General features: G+C 29.9%; 1 protein-coding gene across 2 annotated transcripts in view; it reads right to left on the bottom strand.

Annotated features, from left to right (window-relative positions):
• LRRC40 (leucine rich repeat containing 40) overlaps positions 1-19,970 on the bottom strand; it is a 43,334-nt gene that overhangs the window by 7,258 nt on the left and 16,106 nt on the right. The window contains exons 5-12 of one of the 2 annotated variants that reach the window (XM_023533898.1): positions 18,254-18,374; positions 15,828-15,979; positions 14,633-14,805; positions 10,833-10,920; positions 10,685-10,730; positions 6,234-6,342; positions 3,549-3,656; positions 834-944 (exon numbers count right to left, since the gene is read on the bottom strand). In XM_023533898.1, coding sequence (XP_023389666.1) covers positions 834-944; positions 3,549-3,656; positions 6,234-6,342; positions 10,685-10,730; positions 10,833-10,920; positions 14,633-14,805; positions 15,828-15,979; positions 18,254-18,374 — 908 coding nt within the window. The remainder of the gene's footprint in view (positions 1-833; positions 945-3,548; positions 3,657-6,233; positions 6,343-10,684; positions 10,731-10,832; positions 10,921-14,632; positions 14,806-15,827; positions 15,980-18,253; positions 18,375-19,970) is intronic. The other variant, XM_011365717.2, reaches the window with a different exon arrangement.

Genomic DNA, 19,970 nt, shown 5'->3' with positions numbered 1-19,970 from the left:
ATAAGAACAGAGTATTCGTAGATTTACTTTAATCCTGTAAGTAAAATATTTTATCTCCACAGAAAGAATAAATCCTCAAACAGCGGATTTAACTTAACCTTGTTATTTGACTACTGTTTGAGCAGAACAAAAGGAGCTTTACTATAAATAAACTAAAAACGCACCTCATAATAATATATGAGCAGTAGGAAGCTCAGGTAGTAGAGATATAGTTTACAAATAAAGTTTAAAGTCCAAGCAAATAAATGACTTTCTAACCCAGAGACATATATTATTACTCTTAAAAAACTGTGATACTTCTGATCCTGTCACTTCAACTTAAAACATATTTAAATTAAACTTCCTATTACATCTACAGAGCCATAAGTAGTTTCTTTTCTTTTTTGTTGCCATAGTGTTTTTTTTCCTTTATTTCTGACTTTACATGTTTAATATAATATTTTGAAACCAAATAGGTTCTTTTTAAGAGAAGCCATGTTAGTTGTTGCGCCAGCATAGGGTTTTTAAATTTAATGCTATTTACTTTCAGGAAAGGAAAAATGTGAAGCAAACACTTTCTGTGTGGTATTTGTAATTTAATGCAAGCATGAACCTAAAGAATATGTTAATATTTTCTAATATTTTAAATAATTTTGTCTGATAAGCTGCCTACAAATGATATCTGATTAAAATATTTCCCAAGTGCTTGCTTTTAGGTTTCTCCTAAAATATTATTAATAAACTAATGACCAATTTCCATACTTACTTAGAAAAATATGAGGGAAACGGCAAAAGTTAGGCAAAATTCAGACAAGTTATAATGAAAAAAGTGAAGTAGTAGTATCAATAAATACCTGAGATCTAAAAAGGTCAATTTCTGAAGCACACATAATTCCACGGATATAAAGGAAAGCTTATTAAAACTGAGATTGACATCAGAAACCATTTCCTTCAGTTCTACAATCCTGAAACAAAAATAATTTTAAAATGTTAGCACTTGAATTCACTGTCAGAACTTCAAAACTGTAAGCAGACCATAGGAGGAACAATCCCATATTATTTCTGCTAATTAAGATTTTCTGTAATTTTTACTTGTCTCATAAAAATTTCAGTTTGGATATGTAACAGATAAAAATATTTTTAAAAAACAGCTTTAATATTATCTGTCCCAGACTTTCTATTTGTCCTTAAATGGATATTGAAGTTTAATTTAAGAACTCATTATTTTATATTTAAACCAATTATGTACAAAGAAGAAAAATCGACATAGGCAAATGTTATTCTATACTGTCAATAACTTGAAACCATAAAATAAATTGTTAGACATATATTCTGTTAACATAGTAATTTTCTTTTTAGACTGTATAATGCCCTCTGTATCTGAGTACTTCAAAATGTTTTTAAATATGATGTCAATATTTTAAAAGTATAGTATATTATTTTATCCAAATTATCATTACATTTAATTATGGTGGCCAGAAAACAGTGAGTTAATACCTAGGTTTGGTAAGTGTCACTAAGCAACTTAAGTAAGAACTTAAATAGAAAGAGTTAAACATTTCTAAGTAAGCCTAATCAAGGTTAGTAGTTTTAAACTATGCTATTAATTTAACTATAAGAACGAGAAATGTTATCTGTGATTGATTTGCCAAAAAATGAATTAAACTATAACTATAAATCACTTTTGTCTATATTAGCAAAACTAAAAAAGAAAGAATATCAAAGGCTGTGCTAAAGTAGATATAGTGAAAGATAAAATAAGTTTGGATATATAACTAATAAAATTTTCTTTGAAAGTTTTTAGATATATGTATCGAGAGACATATTCTTTGATTTAGTAATTCTTCTGGAAATCTGGCCTAAAGGAACAATATTTTGTTTTATTTTTTGCCATAATCAACCTTATTTATAATATAAGTTAGATTTTAAAAGTATTGTTTACAACATAGGAAAATACATATGACAAATAAACCAGTCAAGATACAAATTGTAATATAATTATAAATGGGGTATAAGTTGAAATAAAATATGCCATGAGTTAACAGAATAAATCAGTGATGGGACTGTAAATGATTTGTCCCTTCATTTAGTCCAAAATTTTACAAATATTATCTTTACAATCAGAAAATAATTTGGTGAAAATTGTGACTTCTGAAATAAGAATTTAAGAAAGAGTAAAAGTGGTTCAGAAACTCTCTATAGCAAGGTATGTCTTTATTATATTTCTTCTTTGGCCTTCTAAATTGCTAAAAAATATGAAATAACTGTGGTAACAGAATAACATGTTGTTTTGCACAAGAATAACTAAATTGTGGGATAAAATGAGAAACTAAGTAAAAAAGTAATCTTTTAACTCCATCCATTTTGATTCTCAATTGCTTGTTTGATCCAAGATCCTCAAGGCAAAATATCTGACAGCAAATCTAAATGCTCAACTATTCTATCAAATGTCCCCTAAGCCATTTAAATAAGAGAGAATGAGAAGATGGACTAGATCTCTTTTGCAATGGAATCTTAGTTATCAATTTTTCAACATCTACATTCCCCAACCTATACTCTGTAAAATAGAAAAAGAACTATAGCTTGTAAAAATTTGAAACATCTAAAAAATCCTTTTTGCAGTCAGATGAAAGCCATTCTATTTTCCCAAAACAGTCCTTTTTTTTTTTTTTTTTAAGTACTAAAGTACTTACTAAGTGCTAGGCACTTGTTAAATACTTCATGTGGATTATGTCATTTGATTTAATTCTTAAAATAGGTACGATTATATCTCTTCACAGGTGAGGAGCTAGCTAACCTGTCCAAAGCCACACAGCTCCTGTAGGTAGACCTGGGATATAGACACAAGCAGTGACTCTGTTGCCTCATGTTCTTTGACACTGCCCTATCTTATCTCCCATAGTGTTGTTTTAATTGCAAGATTGTTTGTCAACTTCCTTTGGGTGTATAGTTTACTATAATAATTTTTAAAAAATGGTAATTTTTAAAAGTTCAACATTATATATATATTTTTTATAACCTATAGATTTTGCTATAATTAACGTCAACAAAGATATATTAAATAGTATAAAATACAATGCAAACAACTTCTAATATTTGGAAGTGAAGAATCTTTTTCTGAAAGGAAGTATTCTAGGGCTCGGTCATTGTTTTTACTATCAATGGAAAAATTCAGTGACTTGGCAATTTATTAATATAAAGGCCCAAGTAAAAATTCCTATTGATTTACATAAACCTGGCTCTGAATGGTCTCTGAAAAATTTCTACTAACATTTAATTATATGGGAAAAAGTAATTTAATATTTTTAATAATTCTAATATCTATTTTCCAAGGTTAAAATGTAAAAGGAAGTTTATAAAAACCTGCATACCTCTCATAACAAACGTTAAAAGTATCTCAGGGAATACTTTAGTAAATTTTGCTAAATTCCTCAATTGTTATTAATGCAAAAAATTTTACAAATAATTTCAAATTTAAAAACTATGAAAAATAATTATTTTGACAAGATGCAAACGCTACTGAGAATGAGTCACGACTTAATTCAAAGGTCTTCATGAACAGTTCTTACCTTTTTGGAATTTCACATAGCTCATTCTTACTGAAGTTAATAGAAGTGATAATGTTGCTTTTTACTGCATCAAACACTTCATCAGGAATCAAAGTTGTTTGTTTATCACTAAAGGAAAAATGGTTTAAGAAATGCATCATTCTTAGCAGTTCAGACAAATATAATTACTACTTTTCACTTTTAAAGACTTTAAAGATTTTATAAGAAAGATTTTGAAGGCATTTGATTATTTAGTTGTGTAAAGAGTGGCCACAAAAACCTGCCAACCCACAAAATGTTGATAGTTAGGAATTCAGACAACATATTGTATCACGACACATTGTGCCATATACACTCTGAGGACACACTCAATGTGAATAAAAAACAGACATATCTTCAGAGTCTAAGATGTCTAGAAGTCATATAAAAAATGGATAGTAATATAATAAATGGATTCCTCTACTTCAGAGTAGAACTAAACCTAGAATTTTACAAACTATTTTTGCACCTTTTCTTAAAATCTCGAATGGGTGGTCTGTTAACTTTCTTTGGCTATATAGTTAACTGCAAGATAAGAATCATTTTTAAAAGTTCAACATTATACTAAACTAGTTTGCTCATAAGCTAAACCACTTTCTCTCTCCTTTAGCATGTGACAAGGTAGATAGAGTAGTGGCTTTAGAATACACTATTCCTGGTTCTACCATTAATAAGCTTTGTAATTTACTTCCTTGAACCTCAGTTCTGTGAATTTATATTCTAAAGAGTTATTCATTGTTATTTATGCTAGATCTTTTGCAAATGTAAATAAATTTCTTTTTCAATAAGATTAAAAATTTCAGCAAGATTTTCAATAAAAAATATAAATTTAATCGTAAATAAAAATAAACTCTGACATTTGTAGATTTAACAATTTATTGATGTTATAATTAGCCATTATCCTTATGTTCTTCTTCTACAATTTTTAATACCTACATATCATCCTCTTAAAAGAATTTTCAATGGAATGCCAAATAAATGACTGTATGTACAAGAAAACAATATTACACGTACAATATGGGGGAACTGTGTAAGAATGGCTTTGTAATACAGGTAGGTAAAAAGATAGCCTGAATTTCATAGTTGTTATGCCTTCTACTTCTGCTTGAGGGCTCCATTTTCCGCTGTGCAGGTGCAACTTTTTTATCTCTTTAATCAAAAATGCTCAAGTCATGGGGAACTGATTTATTCTAATCAAACTCTGAAGATTCATGCTATTTTAAAAAATTTAGTTGAAGGCATTTATGCCTTGAGATTGGGAATTAATATGTATTTTGAATAGGATACTCCTTTCCAATTAAAGTCTCTGAGGAAAACAAATTACAATAAACTTAGAATCAAAGTAACCTAAGATGTATGGTCTTAAATGCTATCTTTATTAAGCTTTCATCCTATCTGTGCCTTTAAAAAGTGAGAATGGCTATCTCAAATAAAATTGTATCAATACTATTTTATAGATTGTCTGGAGAAATAAAAGCAACAGCATATGTAAAGTATCTAGCACAGTGCCTATCATAGACTAGGGACTGAAGAATGGTATCCATGCTGGGTGTAGGGAATAGAAAGCCAGAGATAAAAGAAATTCTGAGCTAAGAAATTCTAAGGCAGGAAATAAGTCTGTCTCATTATTGAGTGTATTATGACACCTAGCTTAGAAGACTCCAAAAATATATACTGAATAAATGGGTATATTATGTAGAAGAGAAGACATGTAAGTTATGCCACGCTATGCTATAAGAGAGACACAAATAAAAGTATGGAAGAATACTATCCTGTGTTACAGTGTCAAAGATGGAAGCTGGCTTAGAGTAGTTATTTCTCCATACATTGTATCTTGACTGTTGAGAAGGTGGTCCCTACTGATACATTAAGAGGACATGCTGGCTGTGTAGGTAATTGAATAAATCTAGTCACTTATCTGACTTGAGTGTGTATTCTTTTGTATTTAAATTACAATACTCAGATATGTGCCAATCACTGCAAGAGCTTTGACAGAATTAGTTATTTTTATCACTGTTGCCTTAGATAGTACTGAAAGAATACTTGATAAATACTCTCAATCTTTGCATAGGTATTTTCTTTCCCCAATCGAATACATTTCTACAATATATATTTTTTTAGGCTTTTGTCTTAATTTATATATCCACAATCTAATTGTTTCATATTTAATATATGTGGTACCAGAGCATATTATTATTATGACATATTATTTAACTTGCATTCAGATATATTAAGGGTGCACAACCTCTCCAGCTTTGCTTGCTTGAGGTGTTAACTAACTGGTACTTATTTCTTATTTACTAATAGAGACCACCCCTCCTCTCCAAAATTAAATCTTCTCTGGATGCCAGAGTCAGAAAACTTTATTACCAATATACTGTCGTTTATTCATAATAACAAAATGTTCTTTACTATAAAAATTTTACTATTAATAACCATCAATCTGTCTCTTAAGCATAACAAACACAAATCACCTAAGGAATGAGTATTTAAGTTCATTGTACTTTTAATATGCTTTTTATCTCATGTTTTTGCAACTGCTATTATTCTAAGTCAAGTACTAATGCACTCTGATCAATTCTTCCTCACCAACAGTCCTTTTTCAGAAGGATTATTTATGAAATTTTCCTATGTGTTTTGCAATGTCTAAAAAAATGAATTACATACCTATAGTCTAATATCTTTAATGTGGTAATGGCATGTATGTTGACTCTGGATTCACTTGGAAGTGTCATGGCAGTCTCCATAATAGAGTCACTTTGGTTAGGTCCATTATCTGGGGGGAAAAAAGTTACATAAAACCAATACTTATGCTACAAAGTCATTTAAAAATTTTTTGAAAATACATCAAAATAAAATGGTATATGTGATTTTCAGATATTATTGGTAAGAATGTCTTTAGTCCTATGCTTTATTTCCAATAACTCAAATCTGGGTTTTGATTTAATACTTAATTAATAGGAAATAAAGTTACTATAAATAATATGGCTTCAAAATCTATTAATAATTCCAACCATAAGGAAATTTAAAAGTAGAAAAGAACCTTCAGAGAATAACTACACTGATTCAAAAGAAACAACAACAAACAATCCTTCCACTTAAGCAAAATAAATGACTATGGTGATAGTTGCACATATCCGTTATTATAGCAAAAATCATTTAATTATATGGTTTAATGGGTGAATTTGAATTGTATGGTATGTGAACTATACCACAATAAAGATTTTTTATTAAAAAAAAGACTTTATTGCTCAGCTTCCCTTATATATGTGGCTATATAAGTTCTGGCATATAAGAAAAAGTGATGTATGATGTAACGGCTTAATATGAAATAATATATATTTTAATATATTAAATATCTTACTATAGTTAATCATCCTTGTACCTTAAAATGCCATAAAACACACTGTAAGAAATTTAAAAGAAGCAAAATTATACAATGTCTGCTTTCAGACAATAATGTAATTAAACTAGAAACCAGCAACAGAAAGACATCTAGGAAATCCAAAATTATGTGGAGATTAAACAACACATTTTTAAATAACACATGGCTCAAAGAAGAGATCTAAGGAGAAATTTTACAATATTTTGAACTACATGAAAATGAAAACAACTTATGAAAATTTGTTGGATGGAGCAAAAACAGTGTTTAGAGGGCAATTTATAGCACTGAATGCACATACTAGAAATGAATAAAGATCTAAAATCAATAATCCAAGCTTCCACCTTATGAAATTAGAGCAAATTTAAAAAGAGGAAATTAAATCCAAAGTACAAAGAAAATAAATAATAAGAATTAAAGAAAAAATCGATGAAATTAAAAGCAGGAAATCAATAGGAAAAAAATCAATGAAATCAAAAGCTGGTTCTAACAAAGATTGATAAAATTGATATGCCTCTAAGCCAGGCTAACTAAAAAAAAAGAGAGACAGACAGACAGACGCTAATTAGTAACATCAGAAATGAAAGAGGGAACATCACTACACATCTTATGAACTCAAAAAGGATAATAAAGAAATACTAAGAACAGCTCTATGCCCATAAATTTGAAAACCTAGATGGAATGAACCAATTCCTTGAGAGACACAATCTAACAAAGCTCACACAAGAAATAGACAACCTGAATAAGCCTATATCTATTAAAGAAATTGAATCAATAATTAATAACCTTCCAAATGAGAAAGTACCAGGCCCAGATAGGTTCAGTGGTAAATTCTACAAAACATTTAAAGAAGAAATTATACCAATTCTCTACAATCTCTTTCACATAGAAGCAGAGGGAATACCTAACTCATTCTACAGCATTATCCTAATACCAAAACCAAAGACACTACAAGAAAACTAGAAAGCAGTATCTCTCATGAACTCATGCAAAAATCTTCAACAAAATACTAGTAAATCCAATCTGAAAAAGTATAAAAAGAATTATACACCACAACCAAGTATATCATGGTATATGACCCAGGTATGCAAAGCTAGTTCAAGGTTCAAAAATCAATTAATGTAATTCTTCACATAAACAGGCTAAAAAAGAGAAATTGTACAGTCATATCAATAGATGTATAAAAAGCATTTGATAAACTCTAACACCCACTTGTGATAAAAACACTAAGTAAACTAGGAATGGAGAGGAATTTTCTCAACTTGATAAGGACTACCTACAAACACCCTACAGGCTAACGTCATACCTAATGGTGAAAATTGAAAAACTTTAAGCTTTCCCCCTTTGATCAAGGACAAGGCAAGGATGTCCCTTCTTACCACTCCTTTTCAACACTATACTAGAAGTCCCTACTAATGCAATAGAGCAAAAGAAAATAAACAGTATACAGATTGAGAAGGAGGACATAAAGTTGTCTCTATTCACAGATGACAGAATCATCTAAACTATCTTTGTTTAGAGATGACACCATCATTTAGGTAAACCATCTGAAAGAAATGGCAAAAAATACCTCCTGAAACTAATAAGCAATTATAGTAAGATTGCAGGATACCAGATTAATATACAAAAGTAAATTGTTTTCCTGCATGTTGACAATAAAAAAAGTAGAATTTAAAATTTAAAACAATACCATTTACATTAGCATCCCTTAAAATGAAATACTTAGGTATAAATCTAACAGAACATGCACAAGAACTATCTGAGGAAAAATACAAATACTGATGAATGAAATCAAAGAACGAAATAAGAGATACTCCATGTTTGTGGATAGACTCAATACTGATAAGCTGTCAGTTCTCTGATCTATAGATTCAACACAATCCCCCGCCAAATTCTACCTAGCAAGTTATGTTCTTGATATCGACAAACTGATCTTAAAGTTTATATGGAGAGACAAAAGACTAGAATAGCCAACACCATAGTGAAGGAAAAGAACAAAGTTGGAAGACTGATGTTATTAACTTCAAGACTTACTATAAAGCTACAGTAATTGAAACAGTTTGTTATTGGCAAAAGAACAGACAAAAGATCAAAGGAAAAGAACAGAGAGCCCATAAGTAGACCCCCGAAATATGGTCAACTGATTTTTGACAAATGAGCAAAGGCACTACAATGCAGCAAGGCAGTCTTTTCCACAAATGGTGCTAAAACAAGACATCCACGTGCAAAAACAAATGGCAGCTTTATTCACAACTGCCAAAACTTGGAAGCAACTGAAATGCCCTTCAGTAGGTACAGCCCGACAACAGAATATCATTCAGTATTAAGAAGAAATGATCTATTGAGCCATAAAAAGACATGGGGAATGCTTAAATGCATATTAGTAAGTGAAAGAAGCCAATCTGAAAAGGTTGCAAACTGTATAATTCCAACTATATAACATCCTGGAAATGGCAGAACTGAGACAAGAATGCCAGGGATGGAGAGGCAGATTGCAAAGGATTTTTAGGGCAGTAAAAATACTTTTTATGATATTACAATGATGAATATATCTCATTACATATATGTCGAAGTCTCAGACTGTACCCAAGAATGACCCTAAAGTAACTATGAACTTGGGGTGATTATGATGTGTCAATGTAGGTTTATCCTCAGTAAAAAGAAAAAAAGAAAAAGAAAAAAGAGTACTATTCTGGTAAGTGATGCTGATGATGGGGGAGGCTACACATGTGGTGGGTAGAGGATATACAGGAAATCTTTGTACTTTCCTGTCAATTTTGTTGTAAACCTAAAACTACCCTAAAAAATAAAATCTTTAAAAACTCTTACTGTTCTGACATGACTTCTAACTGCTTCATATCAGAATAAACAAATTTTCTGGAGGAGAAAGCATACCTGGAGAAGAAAAAAACCTCTTTGATTGACAGGAAGTCTTATAAATTATTTTAATTATTTAAAGGGCAAGATGGAAAATTGAAATTGCTAAAATATACAATTATCTTATTCATCTACCATAAAATGACAGGCAGTATGGTGCTAGGCTAGGTTCTACATAACCTATACAAATGTGAGCTAAATAAACAGTTGCTGTATTTAGCCACTAAGTTTTGGAGTGGTTTGGTGGTATATAAAGCAATACACTCATAAAATAGATCTTTTTCTTAATGCTCCAGTTTATGTAGCAGTGACATACATTAAAAAAAAAACTGAGATATATTACAATTTTAATAAAGCTTTAAAAATTAAATTTATAGTATCATTTTCTCCTTTAGTGCATGTTCATGCTAAATTAACATACCCTGGAAAATGTGTTTTGTCTTTATTTTTGTTGGAACTTAGCAAAACTATGCATGCAGCAGATATTCAAATACCTGTTAATATACTTCCCAGCCAATAGAACCTAGCCAATAAAACTTGACTTTTATGGTATTTTTATATGATACTTTTCAAAGTCACACCACTAGGTGCTTATTGAAGTTTTGTTATATTTTCTAGTTATTATACTTTTAACACAAATCAACGAGATTAAGAATAGAATCTTATTATTGGAAATTTAAGAATGTTTTTATAACTTCAGCATACTTATGGCCTAACATTGAATCAGAATTAGAGCCATGTATGCCCAGAACCATTGCTTCTAATTATTTATACCCAACATATATGGAAAATTATGCACTATTAACACTTACCGACCTTTCATATAATCCTTCAAAATATAAAAGAAAATAGAAAGTACCTTTAATCTTGCTTCGTAGATACTTTAAGACTTCTTGGGTTCCTTTCTGAAAAGGTAGAGAAAGACACATATTCACCGAGACATATCTTGCAGTTTTATATTTGAATTTCAAATTTAAAAACCAGAGATGATTTCTAAATATGCTTACATTTATAATTTCTCTTCGAATGGTTCTTATAGGATTTCCTTCTAGTGCCAGGAATTTCAAATGAAGTTTTCCCAATGAACAGGGCAGACTATAAAAGATTAAGGTGATTTCAGGGAAAAGTTAAGGATAAGTATAATTCAACAGGAGTGGACTATAAAACTAACAAACTATGTATCATATAATAGTGTCAACAAAACCAAAGTTATGTGTGCCTAGAATACTTCCTTTCCAGAGATAAATGTTGAACATCTAAAAGAAAAACTAGATTTGTTTCCAAATTGTCCTATTGTGATTGCTAAACAAGAATGTGAGCTATAACACTTGCTAAACTATACCCAGTGCTAAAAAGTAAATGTTCAAAATATAAATTTGAATAAATCAGTGATTCAAGATAATCATCCTCACTGACACTAAATGTTTTGATTTTGTCCTTCAAGCAAGTAAATAGTACAGTTGCTATGAAAGTAGAGATGTAGAAAAAAATGACAAAAAGAAAAAAATAAACTTTAACCACCTAATTCATATTTTCATGTAATAAGGAAAATCATTTCTATCTTTGGCACACACACAAAGAAATCTGTTTACATATGTAAATATTCAATCTCAAAATGTATTAAGCATCTACAATATATTCGGCATTGGTGTAGGGATATCAAGATCCTTGCCCTTAAAGAGTTCTCAATTGAAGAAAGGAAAAAGACACATATATGTCTAACAAAAATAAAATAAATAGAAATAATCTTATGTTGCTAGTGAGCATATAAAATAGTACAGCCACTTTGGAAAGTGAAGTTTTTTAAAATTAAATATATACTTACCATACAACTAAGTAATCCCACTCCTACATTATTTGCCCAGGAGAAATGAAAATAATGTCCAGACAGAATTTTCCATGAATGTTCAAGATAGCCAAAAAACTGAAAACAATCCAAACATCTGTCAACTAACTAGTGAAGAGATGAATAAATTGTGGTACAGTTGTATAATGGATTAATACTCAGAAATAAAAATGAATTAACTGCTGATACATATAATCATGAATGAACTATAAAAGCTATATGCTACATGAAAGCAGACAGACACTAAAACTATATACTGTGTGATTCCATGTATGATATTCTGAAAAAGGTACACCTACAATGACAAAGCATATCAGTGATTGCTAGAGGTTGGGAGTACGAAAAAGGGACTAACTGAAAGGGTATGAGAAAACTTTAGGGAGACATAAATGTTCTATGTGACTGTGACAATGGTCACACAAACATATATATTTGTTCAAAAACCATCAAATTGTATGCTAAAATTGATAAATTTTATTGTATGTAAAGTATATATCAACAAATGAATATAAAATATATATGTAATAAGGCTGTTAAACAAGTACAGTTGCTATGAAAGTAGAGATGTAGAAATTAGCAAGGAGGCAAGGGAGAGAAAGAAGTAGCAAAGCCTAAAAAGAGAAATGGGATTCCATCAGGTAGTGAGGCAGAAAAGGGGTATTTTATGATAAAGGAACGAAAACAAAGAAAAAGTCAGTACATTTATAATTCAATGTAGTCAGAAAACAGAATGATAAAGAGCGAATAAAGTCTGACTATGAGATGCCCTTGAATTTTATGCTAAAGACTGGACTTTATTTTGCAAAAGTTGTTCCCAAATTACTGGAAAACCAGCAGCAACCAAATCTCCTAGGATTTGTTTAAACAAAAAACAAAACAATTCTACAATCCCATTATTAGAGATTCTGATTCATTGGTGCCTCAGAATCTGTAGAGCAGTCCCCCTTCCCCTCGATTTCACTTCCTGAGTTTTTAGTTACCCGTGGTCAACTGTGGTCCAAAAATATTAAATCGAAATTTCCAGAAATAAATGGTTCATAAGTTTTAAATTTTGCACTGTACTGAGTAGCATGATGAAATCTCACGCAGTCCAGCAAATCCTGTCCTAGACTTGAGTCACACCTTTGTCCAGAGTATCCACACTGAATACGCTACCCACTCATTAGTCACTTAGTAGTCGTCTCGGTTATCAACTCAACTGTCAGAGGATCACAGTGCTTGTGTTTAAGCAATCCTTATTTAATAATGGCCCCAAAGCCATTCATATAATTTTTATTATAGTAATATTGTTCTGTTTTATTATAGATGTCGTTAATCTCTTACTGTACCTAATTTATAAATTAAACTTTATCATAGGTATGTATATACAGGAAAAAACAGTATATATAGGGTTTAGTACTATCTGTTACATGAGATTCTGGAGAGGTATAAAATGAATAGAATTGTCTAATAGTAGAAAGTATGGGGTTAAAAGAAGGAAAGAAACTAATATATATTAAGTGCCATTATGTTCTAGACCCTGTGATACATGTACCCTCTATATCCAAAGCTCTGGAGAAAGAGGAACATATATATCAGAAATATTGGTACTAATTACTTTATTTAATATTATTTATCATAGTTTTTGTTTAAAATATTTGCTTTTTTCCAAACACAAAACCTCAGACATCTAACTGGTGTATAATCCTAGGTAAGTCTTATTTTTTTTATATCTATATATAAAATAATTCCATTTCTAAATATTATGGTTCTATAACATTTTATGATTCTTTCTTCACTACCCTCCTCCCCATCTCCAACACAGACAATCAAATGCTAAGTACTACTTATTCTAACTCATTACAACTTTCACATCTTTCCTCTTTTTTCCATTCTTATCGTCACCACAGTTCAGGTCCTTATTACATGGGAAATCTACAAAGCTGTCAACACAGTGAATTGGATATAGCAAATGCTCCTTAGTGCTAAATGTTATTAGACTAACCTAATAGAGTTTATTTAGATTTCTCACCTACAAAATCACTTCTATCCAATGTATCAAACCCACTATCACCAATTTATTTTTTAATGAGATTAAAATCAAATTGGTTCAGTTCTTAATCTTTCAGTAGCTCCCCACCTCTTAACCAATGGAAACTGACACTTCACAGGCATTTCAAGGTCCTCTTCCATATGGTCTCAACTTATCTTTCAAGGCTTAAATTCTCACCATCCCCCTACATGCACTTTTTTTACCAGCTCGACTTAATTCCTTGCTGTTCTCTAAATACATCCTTAAAAATTTTCTGAATTTTCAAAGTTTTTTTTTTTGTGCAGTTTCCACCTGACAAGTGAATCATTCCAACCATCTTACATGCACACTTGAAAATTACAGTCATCCTTAAAGATCACGTGGTGGGACTAGAGTGAAGCATGACCCTGAAACTCAGTGTGTTCTTAAATTTTGCAATCTAGGCAATTAACTTGCCTCACCCTAGTCCCAGTCTTAAAGATCATCTAAAAGTGTTTCTTCTTCCACAAAGTCTGCCCTGATTCCTCTCAAATTGTGATTCCTATATCTCCTTTAAGCCCCCAAAGCATTTTATATCTCTCCATGGCTTTGCATTCATTTAACAAATTCAACAAATATTTATCAGGCACCTTCTCTGTATCCAGGCACTAATCTAGGAGTTAGAGTCAGAGCAGTGAACAAAACAGATAAAAATGCAGCCTTCTGGAAGTTTACTAGTAGGTTTAGAGTACTTGTTAAATGCATCTGATTCTATTAGCATATTAAACTTGCTGCCAAGGACAGAATCTAATTATACTTTGTAGATCTGCACATGATATCTGCTCAACAAATATTTATTTAATTTAATTTAGAAAAAAGATCGCTACATGATTTTTACAAATATTTTAACTTGTGAATTATAATAACTAAATACAGACATGATTTCTTATTCATCTGACCTTTAAACTTACCTACTAATATCATTGTTGCTTAGGTCAAGCCTTTCCAATGATTGTAATAGTGTAATTTCTTCTGGAACAGATTTTAACTTGTTATCCCGCAGGTCTAGCACAAGGATAGAAGTCAGATGCTTAAGATGTTCTGCCCCTAACATTTCAATCTGGTTTTCACCTACATGTAATTCCTATAAAACCAAAGATCAATCATGTATATTTTTGTATTAAATTTTATACTGGATAATGAAAATCAAATCAAAATCTTAATTTGAAATCATTGAAGAACACATGGAAAAAAACTTAACTTTCTAATGACTAAAGTGCTTAAGTTTTCAATTAAGCCATCTATAGCTAAAGAAAAAAGGTTATAAAAAATTTTTCAAGAATTTTCTGGTAATTTAAAAATAAAGGTTTAACCTGGCAGAAAGTTCAAAGTTCATAAAACCGAAGCAGAGAACTGATTTAGTAGTTACATTTATAGAATTACAAATCCAAGATTATATTGATGAAAGATTAAAGTTTTAAAACAAATCAATAAGTTTAAAAAGTTATTTATATTATAATCAGTTTGTTATTCCACATTTTCACTAGTGATTATTATATATGCTGATTTCCCAATAATAGAACCTATAATCAGACAAATAATCTTATAAATAACTTTTTCAGTTCCTTTTAGCACTGTCACCATTCTGTTTTAAAAAATTATTTTTAACACTAATGCATAAAAGTATACATAAAAGCAAGCAAAGCGTGGTGAATTTAAAAGACAAAGTTAATGCTAAATACTTAAAACTAAAAGTAATTAACTTTAAACACACCTGATTATGACCAGGTAAACATGAAAGGTGGCAACTTATAGAATTAGATACATATTCCTTTTTAGTATTCTCCTATTTCAGGTTTCCTACAGTATGGCCCCAACCTACTGTGTGAGCATCATCGTCTATTACTTCTCTAGTTATAAAATACTCACCAGATGAAATGGACAAATTTCATTTTTTTAAGTTGATTATTTCTTTTTTAAAAAATCTGCTACTAACAATACCATTAATGTATTTAGTAATATTAAAATTCTGAAAAATATTAATATAGGAAAAACATAGCACTTATTACTAATATATATTTTCAATGTAAGACAAGATTTAAAATTTCATTTTTGTAATTAACTTTTGGAAAATACACAGTTATTTAATAATCAACTAAATAGTACCTTTAATAATTTACAAGAAGGAAATTCTGGTAAAAACCGTAATTTATTCCTCCGCAAATAAAGCAATTCTAGTGATTCCATGCCAGCCAATTCAGGAGGTATAGTTTCCAACAGATTTGAATTACAATCCAAATGCTTTAATCCTGTAACATATATTTAGTGAAAAACAAAAATACTTTAATAGAGAAAAAAATACTGGTGTATAATTGTATATACATTCAAAGAATGTATACATAATCGTGAGAACTTATGAAGCTGTGCTGTTTTATACTGCTATAATAATCAAGAACCTTGAATACAACTGAATTAAATAAATGTAAACTAAAATTTTTTTTTTATATTTCACTATAATTAAAGAGAATTAATATTAAAGTTACCGTTTAGTAATAGTCCAGGTCATTTTTGTAACATTTAAAAAAACAAAATGCTTTACTACTCTGTTAAAGTACTCTAAAATGTATAAATTATACACTATGAGATTATTATTTCCCTCTATAATTGTACATTTTTAAAAAGAAAAAGCTTAAGGCAGTTAGACATACAAATAGGCATGCATATTAGTTGTATAAATGGATCTCAAGTAGCTTAGACATATTTTTATTTAAAACAGACAAGTTAACTTTCTGTCAAAAAGCCTTGAATTTTTATGTGTTCCCTCCTTTTCTTCATCCATCCATACTGCCTCTCTCACTGTCTTCTTTCCTTCCTTTCTTCTTCTATTTTTTCTTTTTTAAATTACATGCTTTCTCTAACACCTTAGCTAATACTCTTGACAAAAATATTCTAACTTGCAGAACATTTCTCTAAATTTCTCTCTTACTTCCTGGATCTTTCTTTCTTAAAAGGCAGAACAGAAAACAGAATTGGAAGAAAAGTAAAGGTCTTCCTTCCCTTAAGACTTCAATAAGCAATTTTCTACCTAATCCATAATACAGATTCTTTCACTTATGATGGCCACAATTTTCCACAATTTACTCACAACCCTCTAGTCTGAGTAGGCTATATGCATTTTACAACTTTTCTCCTGTACTTTGAACCTGTCAATTTTAATATAATTCAAGACTGAGTTCATAGAACGTCTTAGCTTAGTCTGCTGCTTTCAGTGTTTAAAGGAGATAACTGCTTTCCAAAACAAATCTAACAGTACTACTTTCAACCAGTAATATAATAATTTATGTATTATTTGGTGAGAGCATTAAGAAAAAATGTCATAATCTGATCCACCACAAATCCAGTAAATTCTATAAAGAAAAACTTGTTTTAAAGTTAGAGACTGTAGTTTTCACAATTGTTTGAATCTAAGAGCACTGACAGAGAATATAAGCAGTATGTAGTGGAAAGAGCAATAAGGATGGAATAAAAGGTTACAAGCCCTGGCTCTACAATTTCCAATATAATTTCTAAGCCTAGGTTTATGAATCTTTAAAATGTAAGTAATACGCATCTCACTTAACTTATAGAAATGTTGTGAAGGCAAGACTGTATATGTAAAAGCATTCTGAGTTACAAAGAACCATACAAATGTTAGATATTGTTCTTAGGATCCAGTCCTAAATAACAACTAAATGTCCTACTGGAGATAGCTTAAAAATATCATTGTCGTGGCTGAAGAACAGAAAGTATGTGATCATTAATTATATAATATACTAGAAAAATTGCTGTAAATTCAAAATATTTCTCTATTGGTTTTTCTATCTGTTCCTATATCTCAAGATATTTCCACTCAATTTATGAAAAAAAAAATTCATGCTTCTTATTATACTCACTCCAGATACCATATTTTATCTTTAACTCTACTTCCTAATAGCTTTATTGAAAAATGGCAAAGAGAAGCACTCAACGACTGGTATCACAAGTAAAGGCTCTCCTAAAATGTAATTCGATTTATGGCAGGTTTAACTTATGCATTCTTATTACAAATGACAAACAGCTATTACTCTAAAGAAAAACAGCACAATTTTACAAATTCATCACAAAATGATCTATAATCAACTGTACAAAATCACTTCTATGACTTATTCCACAAAAGGGAGGTTAAAAAAAAAATGAAGAGGGCTTATGTATGATTAGCAAAAAAGGTAAGGTAAATAGTCTACAGCTGACACACAGTGTGGTCATCAACCAAGAAGTAATAATAGTTTGCTTTTAAACAAAAAAGTCATAATGATTTCAGACTCTAAATAAGAATTCTACAATGATTAAGTATATTTATTTAAAGGTACTAAAATGTACCTTAAATATTTTTATCCCTTAATATTAGTTCTACTGGACTTCAAAAACCTCAAGACTAGTTGCTACTGTTGGCATTTACCACCATAAAACCTATTATTTTACTTCTCTGTAACTAACTGTATTAAAATTTACTTTTCTAAATGTGAGTTGCATCAACTTAAAATTTATGTATTTTTAAAACAAAGAAGATTTACTTTTCATTCCACTTATTTCTGCCGGCAAACTCTTCAGTTGATTACTGGAAAGATTGAGTCGCACCAGACTGGATAAAGAAAAACTAGCAGGAATAGTTGTAAGGCGATTGTTTGAAAGATCCTTTAAAAATAGAAAGATAAAATGAAGAAATGAATGAGTAAATTAAGTAAATTATCCCTAAAGTGTATTTCAGAATTTTGTAGGAATCGAAACATTAAAAAAACTATTTCAGAGGTAATGTTTTGTAACCCTCATTCACTGATTTCACAAATCATCATTCATTGCCTCCAAATTGTGTGGGCCTATTATGTGTCCAATAATACAGCAGAGAGAAATTACAATGAATTCTGACTTCAGAATGATTTTACATAAAGGTTTCTAGTCATATTGCCGTGCTATATAAAGCCCCCTGTTTTCAATTAAAAAAATCAATTTCTTTATCCAATGTATATTGAGTATCTATAATAAACTAGGGAAACTGTATGGGTAAACTAATATTATGAAACACATCTTTGCAAGAAAAAAAAATTATTGAAAGAAAAAAATAAAGCTGACAAAGTGGCTGTTTTAATTTGAGGAAAAATTATTCCCTCTTGTTTCTTCTGTTAACCTAAGTCTGCTTTGACTAAGTCCAGAAGTCTATTCCACTCTCTATTTTGTATTCATTCAAGCTTGCCTAATTAGTCTCTATACCACGATGCTTCTTTAAGTCATTGTTTCTGTTTTTTCTTTAAACAGTTATGAGAGGAATTTTTTTTGAAACTCCCTTGAAAAGACAATGGTATAAATCAGATAATTCTTATGACATCCAAATTTGGTGTAAGTACTCTACTAGCTATCAGCAAACTGTTAGGTAGGGCCAGTGGCAACAATAAGAAAGAAATAACAAAGGAACTGTTCTCTGAAGACTTTCAATTAGTCTAAGATTAAACAATTACATTCTGTAACTCCAAGAAGATAGATAAAGATAAAAATGCTGGCTCAGCATTTAAAAAAAATATGTGTACATATATACATATGTACTGTATTTATTATTTTAACATAAAATAACATATTTTCGTATCTACAACATAGAATATAATAATCTACAAATCAATACTCTCAGCTCTAAGAATTCACAGATTACTAATAAATAAATATGGTGTAATATCAAAAGTTACTGATCACTAGATGAAATGTAGTATTCTAGATTGGATCCTGAGACAAAAAAAAAGGACATTAGTGGAAAAGGTGGGAAAATTTTAATAAAATCTGTAGTTTAGTTAGTAATATTGTACCAATGTTAATTTCTTAATTTTTACAATTGTCCCATAGTTATGTAAAATGTTAACATTAGGAAAGCTGGGTGAAGGGAAGATGAGAACTCTCTGTATTACCTTTACATTTCTAAAAACCTAAAATTGTTCCAATAAAAATTAAAATTAAAAGTTTCTAACAGAGAAGATATTAATTCACAAAATCTTGACATTTTTAAAGAACCCAAATCAACAGAATTACTAATAAAGTTAAACATTTCATTATTACAGTTAATAATTAAATTAGATATAAAATATAAGTACATTACATATAAATTAATATTTATGCTGTCATTTCTTCAATATTTATTTAGTAGCATTATGTTAAACAGTTTTTATATAACTAAGAATATATTAGCATATATTATTACAGATGCTTATTCTTTTAATATAATATACTGTTTTAATATACTGTTGCTCA

This window comes from Pteropus vampyrus, unplaced genomic scaffold, assembly GCF_000151845.1.
Source record: "Pteropus vampyrus isolate Shadow unplaced genomic scaffold, Pvam_2.0 Scaffold115, whole genome shotgun sequence".
Taxonomy (NCBI): domain Eukaryota; kingdom Metazoa; phylum Chordata; class Mammalia; order Chiroptera; family Pteropodidae; genus Pteropus; species Pteropus vampyrus.
Note: the sequence above shows the minus strand (reverse complement) of the source record. Positions and strands in the feature narration are given on the sequence as shown.